A 19,253-nucleotide genomic window follows, 5' to 3' on the forward strand; every position below is an offset into this window, starting at 1 on the left:
AGTATCTTTGACATGGGGCAATATGGAGGAATGTTCAGACACGTAGTGTGAACTCAAAGCCCAGACCCCCAGATCTATCACATCAGGGGAATGACAACAATGTAACAGACCTATTTTCTTCCCCAAGTCCACCTGTCCCTTCCACTATAGCTGGAGTGCAGTGTAGGGGAGTGTTTTTGGTTTCGGTTGCTAATTCTATTTTTTACTGGTACTTCTGTGAAATACTGACCTAATTCTTCTGAAAAACAATGACATTTAAAATTCTAAAGAAGTTGCTCAGGAAGAAATCAAGCACCACTATCATTTTTAAAAATAAAGTAACCGCAGGCACGCGCAACAACCGCAGGCACGTGCAACAATAAAGAGTGGCAAAATAGGACATTTTATCAGAATTATCTGGAAGAGAACTGTGACCACAAAAGAGGATTTTAGAACTGTGTTTAATGTTTAAACTGAAGAGCTTAGGGAATTGATTAGTTCCCCCTGGATGTTCAGTGGTCCCTGAAACAGGGAAAGAGATACACACACGTGCTTCCCGTTAATACACAACAGGTCCATTTCATGAGTTTCCAACTTTCTCCTGCAGGAAAATGCGTAGGAAGGAATGTAGCCTAAAATCTGGGTCCTACCCACACACCCTCAAGATGAGGCCCTCACCATTAAATACATGTTAAACTGTGCCAGCCATCTTGAAACAAAGATCCAGCAGCAGGAAGAGAACAAAGCAGCATCTAAAGAGATATGACACACAAATAAAAGCTTGCCCAAAGTGTGTTGATGCTATAATGCAAACCATTCTCTTGCATCAGAATGAGATCTGGGGCAGCCAACACTGAACTGTTACTTCCAATCCAAAGGTTGCAATATTGCACAAACTAACACTAAGCAAATCTGCACCACTGATTTGGGTTTAGTCCCAAATACATCCCCCCCCCCAAAGGCCTCTATGGGCAGAGGGACAGAAACCTAAATATGAGCACCTGGCTAGCCAAGAGTCTACAGTTACAATGTGAGTTACCAGAAAAAAACTTAAGTTAGCAAAAAACGGGACAGATACAACTTCACTTTATAGCACTATTGCAGCTGAATACTAAATCAGCCACTGCAAATAGGCTACCCTAACCCTGATCTGACCGAATACAAACAGGAAGTGGATGCTAGGGGGTGAGCAGAACATTCAAAACAAGCCAGTTTACAGACAAAGTGACAGAGATAAGACTGAGATGCTTTCTCCTCCTGTATTCACAGGCCAAAGAAAAAGATGAATTGGAAATGTGCCCAATTTTGCAGAAGACAAAATTATACAATGAAAAATGGTAATCATGTAGTGATTTTTCACAGGACCCAAAATGGAAGAAATGACAATGACATTGGGCATGATCCAGCCCGAATAAAGTATATTTAAGTCCCATTTATTTCAGTGGAAGAGTTAAGCAGATGCTTATTTTAAAGCGATTAACAGGCTGTATTTTGCCCATAACTTAGTCCTTGCCAACAGTATATGCTTACTCTGAGGTGGGTCAGTTGGTACTTATCTCTGCACCCAATCCTTGATAGATACTTTCAGTGGCTTCTTCATTTTGTAATCTGTGGTGCACCAACTAGACCAAAACAAAAGTAGAAGCATATGCCTTAAAGCATGTAGTGTTGGAGCCAGACCTGAGTTATTTTCACACAATGGTACATGTTCCTGAATTAACCCTATTTTCATCTTGATGTCACTAGTCCTTTCAAATGCTTTCTTGTGCACATTATCATATATAAAATACTCAATTTTAGAGCCAACGCCTGACGTTTTAGGGCTGCAACTCTCAAACTCAAGATTGTATGAAATCTGCTATTTCATATCCAAACACCAACATTTTAGGATTGAACCCTGAAAGTTGAGACTGGCAGATATGTGCAATGAAGTTACATAGTTAAAATAAAATCCACTCTCTGAATCTGCCCACCAGATGTATATCAGATTTTGGAATTCTGTAAAATATTTGGTTGAGGCATAAATGAATAATTAAACCAGTCTCATTTTTATATTCCTGAGTTTCAGGACTTCCAAAAGCCAGGTTTGAAGATTTTACTATCAAGAATAACATCAGGAGGGAGCCGGAAAAGGGAAACATGTATTGAGGATATTAAATGGTAAGTCCAGTAACATAGTTCATTAGCTGAAGGGGGACAGGGAGATTGTTAACTTTTATCAAAGATGTAACATTAGGGCAAAATTAACAATCCTCAAGTCAGACTGGGCAGTGAGAGGCCTAAAAATTGAGATATATGCATGAAATGTTTGTGTGCAAACGTGCATTTCTTGGTATATAAAGTCTTTGATCAATCATCAGAATTTCTAAAGAGCACTTATATGACTGCTTGGTAAGTAGTCCAGAACCTGTTAATAAGAAAGTGTGTCAAAGTAAGGGATAGCCAAGTGCCTGGATGCAATTGTAAGCGTTTTGCACTGTTAGTGGACTTCCTTCTTGAGGTTGGTTGTGTTCACTACAGAGGAAAATAAATTGTTCCTGCTGGATTGTAAATGCACAGATTTTAAAAATCCTCCTGAGGGTTCCCTTGTGCTTTTCATGGCTTTTCTGCTTCCTGTAATTCATCCTGTGGCAAATCTAGAGAGAAACAGAAAGAAAGAAAGAAAGATTATGTCTAAATGTGGTTATACCAAGCAGCCTTGATGTTAATACCTTGCAATTCTACTGCCTGCCAAATCCTGAGTATCACCAAAGTCAATACTTTCCAGTAATTTAATTTCCTGGTATTCCACTACTTTGCAAATTACAGAGGCACTTCAGTTCTTCTATGCCCCTTTGACCAAGTGTACCTAACCTTAGAAGAGATAAGAGAACGAATAAACTTTCCAGAGGCATATTTTTAAAGTGCTGTTCCTTTATAACTGGCTGACACCTTGGGAGGACTGGCCATAACAACCCATTAGTCAGGGAGATGGTTTCTTTAACATTATCTCTCCATTAATTCCGCCTTTTATGTTGACAGTGCAAGGAGGGGGAATAATAAAGCTGCCTTTGGAAGAGAAACTGGAATCTATAAATGGTGAAAAGTTCAATTCAGATTTCAATTCCTCCATCCCAACTTCTCCTTCGTTTTTGGTTCTTAAGAATTTGGTCACATGAGAAAGTGGCTGGGTGTGTTGTTAAGAAATTGAACAAACTTTACAGAGGATCTAGAGCCAGAGAGAGATGCAAAGCACCTCAAAGGCTAATCAAGAGCAGCAGCTCAATGGAAAAACACTGTGGTGACACAAAAGACCAAAGCAATGAAGTCTCAGCAAGAGCATTAATTCCCTCAGGGTCTCTGAGGCTCCTTTCTCCAAAGTGTCTGCTTTCCAAAAGACAATTAAAAGGACCATGTGGAGAGTTGGGTTGGACTGGCAAAGGTCATCTTGCGATGGACCTTCTTTTGTTCTGCGCTGTTAGCACACGCTGAGGTGCTGCAGGGATCACCATAAGATGCTGTCTCATTTAATAACTTCATTAATTGCCAGGAAGAGAGAGTCAAGCAGTAGGTTAATTAAAAGGGCAGATTATAATAAACTGAGAAGAACCACAAATACTAATCAAGAGAATGAAAACACATATACACACAGAAAAAGTTGCTGGGGTGGGGGGAAAATCAGTTTGAAATCTAGAAGACAAATATTTGAGATGCACATTTACTGAAAATGGCATCATTCATTCATTCATTCATTGAGTCATTTCTTTAATCCACTGGTATTCTGTTTACTGTTCTCATGGAGGCAGGTAAAAATAAAACTACAATATAATTAAAACTACACAAAGCAGACACATTATCAAAATGTACAATTTTAAAATCATGCAAATATAAAAACACAAAAGCAACAGACATCATGATTTAGAATTTAGCAAACTACATATGGTTTAAGGCATCCCCAAACTTCAGCCCTCCAGATGTTTTGGACTACAATTCCCATCTTCCCTGATCACTGGTCCTGTTAGCTAGGGATCACGGGAGTTGTAGACAAAAACATCTGGAGGGCCGCAGTTTGGGGATGCCTGATTTAATGGTCTAATGAAATAGCAAGACCCAAATTTCCCACAACCACCATGACCACAGCATAGCAAAGAAAGATACAACACAGCATGGATAAATAATGGCAAAGCGCATTTTAAAGAGGAAGGGCTACTGGAAGATGGCTACTGCATGAAATTAAATCTTTGAGCTGCTGAGCCTCTTTTCTTCCATTATTTATGATTTCTCAAGAGAAATATATGATGTTAATAATGATTAAACTAGCTGATGATAGGAGAATGATGGATCAATGGCAGTTATCACCTGAGGGCTCTAGAAATTCTATACAGCGAGAGGGGAACATGGAACTCAAATAAGAGCCCTAGTAATTCTCTCCATTTTCTGACACAAATATTTTCACTTCTTGGGACATTTTCACTTTCTGCCATCCCCTTCTAAGAGAAGATTTAGCAACCATTTTTGATTCTGAAGAATAGTATATTACAATCACAAGATTCTTGTGCAGGTGGGCCTTATTTAAAGGAAATCAATTGTACATAGTTATGTATTAGGCATCTCATTGGCAAGCTGGCAAATTTCCCAGAATCCCTAAGCTACAATTATTATGATAATATAATTATGATCTTCTAAAAATGCATCTATTGTTCAAAAGGTTCACAATCACTCAACAACAACAAAACAACATTTTTAGTGGGAAGACCCAGCTTCCTTTTTCTCTACATATAATCTTTCTCCCATGAACATACGCCAAAAAGTGTCTATTTCAGAGACTTCGGACAGGAACAAACTGAAATAGCATTTGGGGCCCACTGAACAATACTAATGTGAGTTCATAAACTTAGGTTCTGAAAGAGAAGGAGAAAACAAAAACCCCAAGTCAGATGTGAAACTTTTCAATTTAGAAGTTGACCCCAGGACAATCAAAGTTATGTGACCATATGAGACCTATTCCCAAACCTTTATTGGCACATATACAAGATTCCAGAAGGGTTCAGTACAATAAAAGCATATCTAACACTTGTACAATGTATAACATTCACGAATCCTCCTTGTGTGTTGCAGAAATCTGGCTACTATCTCCTTCTTATCCCCATCCTGAGTAAGCAATTGATCCCTGATCTCAATTTATAAGAGAGTAACTTGTCTAAAGTGTGTGATGAAGGTGACATAAATAGGATTGTAAATCAGACATTTAAGAATGTTTTTATCCGCTGATAATTTTTGGTTTTTAATGGGATAGCTTTGTTTTTAATTGCTGTAATCTGCCCCAAGTAATGCAAATGCACAGGAAGGTTATTCTAAAGAAATTTGTATGAAAATACTGAAGGGGTGTGTTTGTGTGTCTATGAAATTATAACACTTTATTTAAATAAGTATTCACGCCACTTCTGGAATGCACTTTCTAAGCCTCAAAACGCAAAAGAAATTTAAATATACTACTATAACCTTTTGCTATGTGTAGAATTCCATAGGCATTCTGTTGGATTAGTTGATTGTATGTTTTCTGTGCTCATTTTACAGAATAGCTGCCTAAGCAAAGATTTCTTAAGAGCCTCTTTCAAGATCTTCCTACCATAACCTTATGGCTGGGAACATTTATCTTCAAAAGAAGCAACTTAGCAACATGAACTGATGCAATCGCAGGTCCAGTTATAAAGCAACCAGAGTATCAGATACCAGCTAATGACTTGACATTTCTGCCTCTTAAACACCCTCTTCCTGCGCCCTCAATCCAGCTTACACCACTAATGGAAGACGTGACCCGACCAGCACTCTTTGTATTAGAATAAGTCTATGCTAAAGCTATACTGAGGGTGTAAGGTGAGAATACTTCCTACACTGTAGTCAGAAAGACACTATAAATAATTATCCTGGATTGCAGTGCATGTGCAAGCCACTGTTTGATGGTTCAGATGAAAGGTCAAACTATGGTTTTGACTCAAACTAGGACTGGAGGAGCAAGTTGCCTCGTGGGAGGTTAGCTAATGAGTGAGATGATGAACCATAAAGACAGTATATGTACAGTAAGGTGGTGAAAGAACTGCAGGTGTCTTTCCCCTATATCCACTGGCTAGAAAAAGCAAAGATGGCAGCATTCAGCGCCATATAATTAAAACATTCTTTCCCATACTTTTTACAAGAAGAATTGACACTATATTGGTTGAATTACTTTGTTCAGTGTTGGTTGCTTAACCAAAGAGGCGTATCAGATTAGCCTCCTTCAATAATGAGGCAGGCAACTATTCTCACCAACAGACAAAACTACAGGGGAGAATTACCTTGAGGGCAACATTTTCCAACAGTTTTATACGATTGCTTTTTGCAAGAGCAGCCACCAAGCATCTGCCTGCAAGATGCGAGTTACAACAACTTATTTAAATAAAGTGTTTCATAGACACACACACACACACACACACACACACACACACACCAGCTTTCCATTCACATTGGCTGACTGCAGTTTATACATCACAACTGAAAACTCATGGCTTCCTTGCTAAAGACGACAGACCCTGCCATCCATCTAAGTAACCTCCAGCAGTCTGAGCTGGGCTGCTAATATTCCTGTTAACTCCATTATAATTGCGTATGTTTCCTTTATGTGAACAATATATACTCAAAAAATAAAATAAAAAAGCTAACAAGAATAGCCTGCATCACAGGTGAAACCTACAGGTAATGTGAGAATAGTTCTCTAAACGTCAACTAGACAAAATATAAAACAATATAGTAACTGAATTTAGAAGAGGGAAATCAAATAAGTACAAGGCCGACAAACATTAGCTCTCACACAATATGCACAGAGATCATCATGCTTCATTCCTTGCATAACTGGATTTATTTTGAAATAACAAGCACTGAATACCGATGTCTAATTAAGCAATCTGTTCCAGGTGTAGAAATTCCAATGCACACATGGAGCTTCCCAATTCATTTTAGTGGAGGGATGCAGGGCATCAATCTCTGTGTTCAGACAAGCACTAGCTCTCGCCCTACAGAAATAAATGGAGAGGCTATATAGCAATAGGCTTCTTGCACTGAAACAATAGAAGGTAAATGCTAATTCCTTTTTGGTAGAACCTTGCTTATGACTCAATAGATGCATTGTTCTTTTTTTGACTCCAGTCTCAAACGCTGTTGTGACTCTTCAGTGCCACTGTGAAACCAAGGTTAAAGGTATTGCACTGTTTTGATCCAACTTGGAGAAGTACATTTTAGAATCAGGCTGGGATAAATTTGTTTTACAAGAGTTACAAAGTGCAAGATGAGAAAACCTGAATAGTGACAGGCTGTATATGAAGATTTCTTGGTCCCACATGTACAGCCACAAGTAAAAATCAGTTGCACAGAGCCTCCTCATACATTGCAGTAGAGATACACAACCACAGTAGTGACTCACAAGAGCTCCTCTTTCCCCACACAATCATGTCGGGGGGGGGGGTGTATAGAAGATCTAGATTGCTTGGAGACAAGCTGAGCCAAAAGTTCAAGAAATTAATTTTTTGCTACTTCAAGGGCAGACAATAAAGGATATATGACAAATTCTCTACCTCTTTTTTTTGGGGGGTGGTGGTGGTAAAGGGCACTGTGGTCTAAACCACTGAGCCTCTTGGGCCTGCCGATCAGAAGTTCGGCGGTTCGAACCCCCATGACAGGGTGAGCTCCTGTTGCTCGGTCCCAGCTCCTGTCAACCTAGTAGTTTGAAAGCATGTCAAAGTGCAAGTATATAAATAGGTACTGCTCCGGCAGGAAGATGAACGGCGTTTCCATGCACTGCTCTGGTTTCGGTGTTCCGTTGCATCATGCTGGTCACATGACCCAGAAAAACTGGATAGACACCTGCTCCCTCGGCCAGTAAAGCGAGATGAGCGCCACAACCCCAGAGTCATCTGCGACTGGACTTAACCGTCAGGGGTCCTTTATCTTTACCTTTAGTATTGTTAAATTTCCAGAAGGGGTGGGCTTAATAACAGGGTTTTAGGCTTGCTCTCCCACCCACACCTTTTAATACTTAGTTTTGCTGCTGCAATTGGGAGCAGTGCTCTTTTTCGCAGCTCCAGTGGCTCTTTCCCACCCGGGGAGCACTTTCTTTCTCAAATGGCCTAGGAAAGTGGATACATTACAGCACAGCACCCATCCAAAAGATGCATTTTGAGGGGGATATGCGGCAGTGGCAAAACGACATCTGAAAAAAGAAGGCTGTGAGAGATCAAATCCCTCTTTTTTCAGGTAAGCCTCTAACTCTGCAAATATAATGATATTCTTCTGCCCCAAAACTTTGCAGGATTTATGCCTCTTTTCTCTCCCCCCCCCCCCCCGGCCGAAGTTGCTTTCCCCAGATAGGTTTTCTCCCACACCCCTGAAATCATTTCCCAAAGTGTCCCCACACCGCCACAGTCTGTGAATAGAACTGTGAAACAAAACAGGGAGTTTTTGGCTCATCTTTGTTGTAAGCTCTCTACAAGGAAGAAGCTCCATCAGCCGGAATTAGAAAAAGAAACTGGGCCACTATATAGGAAAACTTGTGTGTGCATGTGTGGAAAACCTTATTGCGTCTGATAGTAAACATGACTACCAAGTTGCTCTTGGAATCCCAGCCTTTATACTTATGATCCTATCACAGCCAGTTTGGAACAGCTACACATTTGTTAAGTGTTGAAGAACATCTACAACATGGGTTGGCAAACTAAAACCCATGGGCCGGATCAGGCCCAATTGCCTTCTAGATCCGGCCCACAGACAGTCCGGGAATCCAAGCAGCCGGCATAGTGCACACGTGCGATGGTTTCTGCGACTCAGCCAGGCTTGGGGGTCAAATGTGAGGCGGGCGGCTGCTTGAGACAAGCCCCTTCTCTATCTGTCACACGCGCACAGCAACCTTTTCTTCCAGGGTGGGGGTGGGAAAGAGGGAAAAGGAGCCACAGTTCAGATTTCCACCATGGAGCTGCCGCCGACTGACCTCAGGAAGGGCAGTTGCGGTGACGGGCTCGGAGGTGCCTCGGGAGCAACGCAGGGAAAGAACGTTTTTGCTTGAGCGGCGCCGGCCTGACTTGGCGTGGCCAACGGCTTCTCCCTTCACCCACGCATGTGCACACACTCTCCAGGGCTGACAGGAATGGCACACTTACCTCAGCTCCCCGCCTTACGAGAGAAATAATAACTCAACGCGTAAAACACAAAGGAAGCAGCATAGGTGTATGAGGGAAACACCCCCCCCCCAAAAAAAAATCCCACACATTTGGGCAATGTTGGGGTTGGTCCCAATAAAGGTTTTTGCCAAAAATGTGGGTCATAATCATGGCAACATATAGTCCAGCCCCCCACAAGGTCTGAGGGACAGTGGACTGGCCCCCTGCTGAAAAGGTTTGCTGACCCCTGGTCTGCAGGTTCATCAGTGCTTGCTAACCAGTGGTGAATAACTGTTTGTCAAATGTGCCATTTCTTATTTTAACAAGGGGCTATTATAGTGTGAAGAATAAAATAATATTCAAGCTTTTTAAACGGCTCTGGAAATAATATACAATAACATTTTACAATTTGATGACATTTTGCTTTGGAGCCTAAGTCGAGAGGAGGAAGCACTGGGGGATTTTGGAGGGGGGGGGGATGTGCTTGAAAACAATAGCCAGGGAAAATTACTTTCATGTCATATTTTCCAATCTTGGGTTTCACACATTGCTTTTAACCTATAGTGTGCGTTATTATTTTTTAAATGCTGTGAGACCTTTCTCCCGCAAGTAATCTCTTGATAAATGTCACTCTTGGCTTTTATTCAAAAGAACAGAAAAGTCACATGAAAGTAAGAGGAAAAGCCTCAGCACTTTGCTTTGCATTTTATTGTATGTTGGTTATCCTGTTGTTAGCAATCAACGCTAGGCCATGCAAAGATGACATATGGGTTTCCTAAAGTGATCCTCAAATTTTGGAGTTCATAGAATGCCTGGAAGTGGGTGCAAAGTTACAGGAAGGAGTATCAGCTAAAGCATGTCTCCAGAAGGGCACTGACAAGCCTTGTTGTTGTTGTTGTTGTTGTTTAGTCGTTTAGTCGTGTCCAACTCTTCGTGACCGCATGGACCAGAGCACGCCAGGCACTTCTGTCTTCCACTGCCTCCCGCAGTTTGGTCAAACTTATGTTGGTGGCTTCGAGAACACTGTCCAACCATCTCGTCCTCTGTCGTCCCCTTCTCCTTGTGCCCTCAATCTTTCCCAACATCAGGGTCTTTTCCAGGGCGTCTTCTCATGAGGTGGCCAAAGTATTGGAGCCTCAGCTTCAGGATCTGTCCTTCCAGTGAGCACTCAGGGCTGATTTCCTTCAGAATGGATAGGTTTGATCTTCTTGCAGTCCATAGGACTCTCAAGAGTCTCCTCCAGCACCATAATTCAAAAGCATCAGTTCTTCGGTAATCAGCCTTCTTTACGGTCCAGCTCTCACTTCCATACATCACTACTGGGAAAACCATAGCTTTAACTATATGGACTTTTGTGGGCAATGTGATGTCTCTGCTTTTTAAGATGCTGTCTAGGTTTGACATTGCTTTTCTCCCAAGAAGCAGGTGTCTTTTAATTTCGTGACTGCTGTCACTATCTGCAGTGATCATGGAAGCCAAGAAAGTAAAATCTCTTACTGCATCCATTTCTTCCCCTTCTATTTGCCAGGAGGTGATGGGACCAGTGGCCATGATCTTAGTTTTTTTGGTGTTGAGCTTCAGACCATATTTTGCGCTCTTCTCTTTCACCCTCATTAAAAGGTTCTTTAATTCCTCCTCACTTTCTGCCATCAAGGTTGTGTCATCAGCATATCTGAGGTTGTTGATATTCCTTCCAGCAATCTTAATTCCGGCTTGGGATTCATCCAGTCCACCCTTTCGCATTATGAATTCTGCATATAAGTTAAATAAGCAGGGAGACAATATACAGCCTTGCCATACTCCTTTCCCAATTTTGAACCAATCAGTTATTCCATGTCCAGTTATAACTGTAGCTTCTTGTCCCATATAGAGATTTCTCAGGAGACAGATGAGATGATCAGGCACTCCCATTTCTTTAAGAACTTGCCATAGTTTGCTGTGGTCGACACAGTCAAAGGCTTTTGCTGTGAAGCAGAAGTAGATGTTTTTCTGGAACTCTCTAGCTTTCTTCATAATCCAGCACATGTTTGCAATTTGGTCTCTGGTTCCTCTGCCCCTTCGAAATCCAGCTTGCACTTCTGGGAGTTCTCGGTCCACATACTGCTTAACTTACAGAGTCTTACTGGGTTTGTGGGACTGCTCCCCAGCTGGCCTCATTATCCCAACCTGGTTTGGGAAGAGCTGCTTCTTGGGGTTAATGGTACTTTCGCAGAATCATAGTGGTGATTTTCCTGGTATTAAGATGGCTCAGAGATGTCTCGTTCCATTCATCTTTCTAATGCCAGTTTTAGAACATTGCCCTGATTCACAAATCTTTGCACATGCCAGCTAAGCATATTCTGCTTGCTCTGCTATGGGATAGATTGTCGGTACAGGGGCAAGAGAAGGCAAAACAAATTTAGAAGAAGGGCTTGTTCAAAAGAGTTGAAGAAACTTGAGTCTAAGACAGCCTTCCCAAACCTGATCTCTCCATGACATCCATGACAATTGACCATGCTGGCTGGGGCTGATAGTTTTATTATCATAAGCCTCTAACATATCTGCTGCTATTGCTGCCAACGGTGGTTCATGGCAGGCAGCAGCTGTAGAAGCTCAGGCTTGATGATATGAGACAGCCAAGATGGTCTCTGACCTTTTCAGCAGCTTCAGCTTTTGTAGCTGGAGTCATTCCAGACCCCACCTTCCCAGGCCAGATAAGAAAAGGCATGTAAGGCAGGGAGCAGGTCTTCCAGGCTCACAGCCAAGATGGATTTAAGCAGGCACCCCCAAACGTCGGCCCTCCAGATGTTTCGGACTACAATTCCCATCATCCCTGACCACTGGTCCTGTTAGCTAGGGATCATGGGAGTTGTAGGCCAAAACATCTGGAGGGCCGCAGTTTGGGGGTGCCTGGATTTAAGTGTGAACTAACAGAACAATCCTAACTCCCTGATCAGTACTTCTAGAGGGGCTTAGGATTAAGTGGAGTGGGCCAGGGTAGATCACAGCCAGCCTAGAACTAGCGGAACAGTAAAAAGAAGAGGAAAACACTCCAATTTGTCCATCCTCATCAGCAAATGAGCAGGATATATAAAGGTGGCTCTGCTTATCCCTAGCTGCATTTAGGATTGCCCTAAGTGTAACTAATTTTGTCAGAATTCAAACGAGTATCAACTGTCTGCAAGTCAGCAAAGCTGTTAATTTCAATAAGCCAATCAGGAAGCATTCATTTATTGATATTTATGAAGGAACATGGTTTGTGTATATTGGACTCCTTCCTTAAATATTCAGTGCTAAATTGCAGTTACTTCAACAGCATTTTACAGCTGTATTTATTTCTCACAGCTTTCCTAGTATGCACAGATGATTGAATTTATGAACACGTTAGATTTCTCAATTGAAATATGAGGCAATAATTATGGCATCTAAATGCAAAATAAAAAAATGTTTTCCGGATTGCAGTGTAAAAAGATGTCTCTCTCTCTCTCTCTCTCTCTCTCTCTCTCTCTCTCTCTCTCTCTCTCTCTCTCTCTCTCTCTCTCTATATATATATATATATATATATATTCCTGGAAGTTGCTCTCTGCTACACTACGAATTCCTTTATAGCTAAATTTAAGACTGCCCAACGGGTCAGGGCTTAGGTATGCCTATATCTTTAAGCAAAATTAATCAGCCCCACAATTCAAGGAACAGGAAGCCCATGCCACAATTTCAGTATCTTACATGCAATTAATTGTGTTGAAGTAACTAAGGATTTATCAGAGGTTGACTGATCCTGAACACATTTTATAAAACTGGAGCTCAGCCCCCTGCAAAGTAATTTTGACAATTATCTGATGATTGGCTTAGAAAACCATTGGCTGAAGTCAATGAGGCTGCAAAAAAGTCTTAGGAGGGATGAAAGTAACATTTTAAAATGCAGTATGGTTTTCTAATGGGCAAAGGAAACTGTAAAACTTTAGTAGACGTAGCATGCTTGGGAACAGTAAAACTTTCATCCGTTTACATGATCTGGTGAGAAATAAGCCCGGTTATTGCAGAAGCCCAAAGCACGGCTGAACAAAGAGACTTGATGCTTGTGAATTTGGAAACAGTGATTGTAGCTGGTAATTTGGAAATTTTATGAAATTGCAAATTATATACATAAATTCTTTTCAACTGATATTCTCATTCACTCAAATGATCCAAGCACAAACATGCTTTAATTGACATAAAGGTGTGAGAAAAGTGTGAGAAACACATCCCTGTAGAATACAGATTTTCACAAAGGCATTCAAAATTATCTCACATACCAGTTCATGTTTCTTAAAACTAAGCCCTAATTCTTCTTTATTCAAAGCACTGAATGACAGGTTTTCTATTGGTAGTGTTTTGTTTGCTATTATGTTATGTAGTTTTGTGTTTCTGTACTGTAAACTGCCCTGTGATTCTCAGATGAAGGGCATTATATAAATGCAATAAATATTACATGTAAATCCAAAAGCACCGCCACTGCCTAGCAGGTTAACAGCAGGGGTTCAGTGACTGTCAAGTAGGAATGTCAGACAATTCCAGTGAAAACAGAAATGGAAGCAGAAATTGCTGGTGTTTGTCCCAATATTCATCCCATGTCTGGAACAGAAATCAATCCAGCTAGTATGATTAGCATTTGCTAGTTTTGTTGCTTTCAATCCATAAATAAAAGTAATTAATTATCTTCCCCCCCCAAAAAAAATTTGCAGTGTGTAATTTTGCCATGGCAGACAGCAAAAAACACGGATTTTGGTGGAAGACGAAATGTAGCTGAACGGAAACTGTTCTGCATGTCACAAATACAGGGCAGAACATAAAACAACCCTATTGGTCAGTAGCAACACTAGGCAAGGGCCTTGATGGTGGTGGGGACAGCAGCAGCAAGCAAAGGCAGGAAAAATACTTAAATTGTTGGCTTGAAAGTGCATTTTGTCTTTTGAGGGTGGGAGAGGAGCAGAGAGGGTATCTGGACCGAATGGCTGTGAACCAACATGAAGGTAAACATTCTCAGTGGCAGAACATTTCTGAGATATTTTTTTTTTCAAGTCCCCTGAAAGCACAGCTTTCAACTAGAAAACTAAAACTGGGCTTATTCAACACAGCCCCAATTTTCACTTCAGGAAATGAAAATCACTGATATTTAACGCTGCCCTAATTTTATGCACAGTAAGTTTAATTTCCTTCTAGCAAGAACAAATATAAACCTATCACACCAGAGCCCCAACTTGTGAAGAACAGTAGCAAAAGGACACTTTGGATTAGCTCAGTTCTGATCAAAGCCCAGTAAATAATGCAGCTACCCAGCAAGAGTCCTAAAATAAATGAATAACTGGATAAATAAAATATATATTTACACTTTTACTATCAATGAGCCAATAAACATTTTTGAAAAGTTTTGATTACTTCATATATATATATATATATATATATATATATATATATATATATATATTTAAAAAGCTTTGTATAAAACTTGTTGACATAGTTAAGACTTGAAACCAAGCAATAAATAACCATGTCGCATATTGGCTGCACACAGCATTGTGCTGTTTAAAATGTTTCTTTCCCTGGGAACTGCTTTCCTGAGCTCTCCAAACTGTTCTCAGAGGACCTTCTGGTTTTACACAAGGCATTTCAAGACATTCTCTGCAGGAGACTTTTTACAACAAAGTTCACACAGAACACCAAAAGCGCACTAGAATCTTTCCAGGTGACATTTCAGGAAGAAATGTACATAGCTACATTATGGAGACGGATTTGACGATGGCCAATCCCAAAGAAAAATACAATATCAAAACTTAGCAAAGGGAGCAGCCCCCAAAGCATTTGACCCAGACCTCCCTCCTGCTGCTGTTCTCATGTATTATAGGTTGTTCCTCTCAGCAAGAAGTGACTGCGATTGGAGACTCTGTTGTCTTGTATAAAACAAAACAATAATAATATTAAAATATCATTTTAGAAAGGAAGTTGAGAGAGTCAACTATTAGCAGACGGTTTTAATAATCTTCCGCTTCAACTGGAAGCTACCGTAAGTAGCGTAGTGGGTAAGAGACTGACCTAGGAATTAGGAAGCCCATAGCATAACTGTCCCCTCTCCTAAAAGTGGTACAGTTGGGTCATTTCATTTCAGATTCTGGGCTTACTGGTCTTAGAAGGCCCTCCTATTCCTGCTCAGTAGGGCCCCAGATTGTCTCCTATGAACTTGTTTGAGGCTCTGCAAACTGCTTCTAAGCCTGAGCCCTTCAGAATAATAAAAACCTACAGTAACATCAATAAAAGGATTGATGAGATACTTATTTATTTAAGTATTACAACCTACACATTCATAAAGAATATCAAGGTGGCTTATGACCTACAAAATGATAAAATCAATCCAAAATATAATCAATAATCTATGCCCAAGGTTTTTGACATTCTGAATGAGGTAGCTTCAACCTTTTCAGATCCAGGGCCCACTTTTCAGCCCAAACATGCAATTGGGGATCCATTTCTTGATTTTTTTTACCATATATTTGCATGGTGGCCATGCTCCTGTTGTGACCAACCTAAGATCACTAGTGGGTCCCAACCCACCAGCGGAAGACCAGTATTCTAAATCACAGTATGAATAGTACATATCTGTCTGCTTTCTGGCCTGTAAAGCTAAAGGAAGGCCTGCAGAAGTAAAGGAAACAAGTGGCTGAGGAAAAGATGAACAGAAAACAATTAAAATAACAAGGACAGGAAGACCATAAGGAGCTATGCCAGAGTCCCAAGCCACAGTTCCCTCTGTTGATCACATCAGCAGCCTCCAATGGGTATGGGGATTTAGTGCACAGTTTGCAGAGCCTAACAGTGTCTGGAAGGATGACTGAAGGATCTGGACAAGGCTGGCCTCCCTTTCTGGGGAGCAGAGATGGTCCTCAATAGAGGCTCACATCAGGCTTGTTTGGGGAAGGAGCAACCAACTGGGCTCTGCATTCGGCTGCAGTAACTGCCACAGGCAATACGTAAGTACATGTACCGTACACACACACACACACACACAGAGAGAACTTAAGAGAGGCAGCTACTTTTAAAGAAAAATAACAATATAATTAGCACATTAAATGAATAATAGCTGTTGATCATCTCTGACACAAAATGTGAAATCTCTCATCAGCTTGCAAGTCGGAGTAGAAGTGTTCCACCTTGTTCGAAAGGCTAATTTAAAAAATCAGCATGTGTTCAAATCCTGACATGCGCTGGCATCGGGGCTGGGAACAGAAAGTGGTCACAAAGTTCAGTGATATATGAGTCAATTGAAGCCATGAGTCAATAGCTGCCTGTAGCTGATTGAATGGGCCTCACCAGTAGGTGTTACTTCAGCCATTAATGAAGTTTGCTCTGTGGACACGGCAATATATATGCCTGCCAAGACACATAAGAGATATCCAAACCAAACTTGGACCTGCCAGATTCTGCAAATACCAGATATATTTATAAAAATGCTGTTCTCTATCTGCCACAGCATCCAAAGCAATGTCTGCCTGTACTGGCCACAGCCACACCTAACCGTATGTTTGAAACCACACTCTGACAAATCACCACAGTTTTCTCATTCATGGCCACTTCAGTTAATCAGTCAAAGTAACTCCGGGCATTTTGAGGATCCTGATTTAATGCAGCAATAACAATAATTCCAACTGTGGCTTAAACCATTCTCTGAAATTCCAAAATTTTTATTAGCCTTGGCTTCTGGCTTGCTAGATGTTTTCATCACAACTAAATATCAAAGCTCGTTCTTTGTGGGATAAGCCAAACCTCATCACAAGGCCTCTTTTCTTCTATGAGGCTTCACTTGTACCACCATGAGAGTAATTTTTCACTCACATGGTCCTTTCCTGAAATTACTCTTAAGTTGAAGGGGTGTTATTCCTTGCAGATGTACCCCGCATTAACATATTTTAATACTGGGTTCAATTACCAAGCTTCGAATGGGGTACCTTGAATAAAAGTCCTGATAAATTCCTCGCGTTTACAATGTATAATTATATGATTTATTATTATTATTATTATTATTATTATTATTATTATTATTATTATTCCCCCCAACATAGTTTAAAAGGCCATAGTTTTTTTTTAATTAGCCAAAGGCCTGAGAGAAGAGGAATGTTTTTGCCTGGCACCTAAAGATATGCAATGAAGGTGCCAGGCGAGCCTCCCTGGGGCGAGCATTCCACAAACGGGAGCCACTGCAGAAAAGGCCCCGTTTTCATGTTGCCGCCTTCTGGACTTCTCATGGAGGAGGCACACAAAGAAGGGCCTCAAAGGATGATCACATGGCCTGGGTTGATTTTTATGGGGAGAGGTGGTCCTTAAGGTAGAGTGGTCCCGAGCAGCTTAAGGCTTTATAGTTAAAAACTAGCACTTTGAATTGGGCCCGGAAATTAATTGGAAGCCAGTGCAGCTGGGTCAGGATCAATGTAGTATGTTCAAACCATCTTACCCCGGTGAGGAACCTGGCCAGCTGAAGTTTCCGAACCACCTTTAGAGGCAGCCCCATGCACAACGCATTGCAGTAATCTAACCTAGAGCGTCGACAATAGAGGTTAGGCTATCTGTGTCCTGACAGAGGTGCCGCTGGGCCACCAGCCAAAGCTCTTGGCAGGCATCCCATTGCAGAAGGGAAAACAGGCTAAGGTAAGAGTAGTAACAAAATAATAATTTTCACCAGCTACTCATAAAGACAAAGAATGCTTAGGATGTTTCCACAGTGATAAAGTGAAGTACAGCTTGACAAACACAAGAACCAAAATTAGGTGGCTTTCGAAGACAAAATATTCCAGCAGCTTAATTTTACACTAAGAATGGCATCATCATATACTGTACAGTAATTGATTCATTTCCTTTATTTTATTTTTCTGGGCTAAAACTTCTCTGTGTACACAAATACAGTAGGTGAAAAGGCAAAAAGCATCCAGTATTTCACCTACATGTAACATGAAGCAAGAGCATTTCTTTTGGAGATATTTGTACTGTAAATGCAGTGTTTATTAAAGCAGATTGAAAGCAGGTGAGTTTCAGTCCAAGTGTTTCTGATCTGTTTCACCCATAAACTTCAGTTTTTTTCTGAAATAATAAAGTCTCTATGCTACCATGACCTCGCTTTACTCAAGCTACTAAAGTGGGCTAAATTATGTGTTGTCCAATTTCAAACGAACTGAAAACACTAGAGTCTTTGGGCAATTTAACAGCGCTGAATTTCTGTGTTTCCAGGACTGAAAATAGACACTATCTGAAATGAAAGAGAGAGGAAACAGATTTGAATTTTTTTGTTGGATTTGTACCAAATTTTTCTAAGTACAAACAAATCTTGTTACATCCAAAGGATAGATAGGAGCTATTGAGAATTGTTGCATCCACTACAGCAAAGCTGTAAACTTGGGGCCCATAAGCTGTTACTAGCCCACTTAAGGACTCCCCCCCCCAATATATTGTTTTAAATTTTATTCTACTAACTGCTCCAGTGGATCCTTGCTATATGCTATATGATGCCAGGATGCCCCTAGCATTTTTCATTTTAAAACAAATATTTGGCCCTACTACAAGTGCCACATAATCCCGTTCCACATTTGTAAGAAGTCAATTGTTTACTGTTCCATCACCTACACTTTGGAACCTGCCTATTGAGATCACCTTCACTGTCCTGTTTAAGCCTACCTACATGAAAGATGACATAATTTTCATCTGTTTTAGTATTTTAGATTTTAAAGTAGGGTTGTAGATATTTCTCAATTTTACTATTTTATATTTTGTAAACTGCTTTACAATTTTTTCCCATTTACAATCAAGCAATGTATAAATTTTATGAAATGTTTGTTTGTTGGTTTAGGGTTTTTTTTACTGGTTACCCTCACAAGTTTCTTGCTCTGATTCTCTGAGGCCAAAAGGTCTTTGTGATCTACTCCAAAACTGTTCCAGAATTTGCCCTCCTTAAAAAGAACTAAAACTGGAATGAATAACGAATGCTAAAAACGTTTTCAAATCACATGGACTGGCTGATGGGAGAGGAACTTGGAAGGCAACCTTGAAAACTACAGTTCTCCCTATGCACACTTTCACAAAACTCACTTTGACATGTGTCCCCCACTATGT

General features: G+C 40.7%; 1 protein-coding gene across 2 annotated transcripts in view; it reads right to left on the reverse strand.

Moving 5' to 3' along the window:
• Window positions 1-353: 353 nt before the first annotated feature.
• BBS9 (Bardet-Biedl syndrome 9) overlaps window positions 354-19,253 on the reverse strand; it is a 225,092-nt gene continuing 206,192 nt past the window's right edge. For both annotated transcript variants that reach the window (XM_060280578.1, XM_035130062.2), the window contains one exon: window positions 354-2,615. In XM_060280578.1, the coding sequence (XP_060136561.1) occupies window positions 2,600-2,615 (16 nt within the window). In that variant the 3' untranslated portion in view covers window positions 354-2,599. The remainder of the gene's footprint in view (window positions 2,616-19,253) is intronic.

Source organism: Zootoca vivipara, chromosome 12 (genome assembly GCF_963506605.1).
Source record: "Zootoca vivipara chromosome 12, rZooViv1.1, whole genome shotgun sequence".
Taxonomy (NCBI): Eukaryota; Metazoa; Chordata; class Lepidosauria; order Squamata; family Lacertidae; genus Zootoca; species Zootoca vivipara.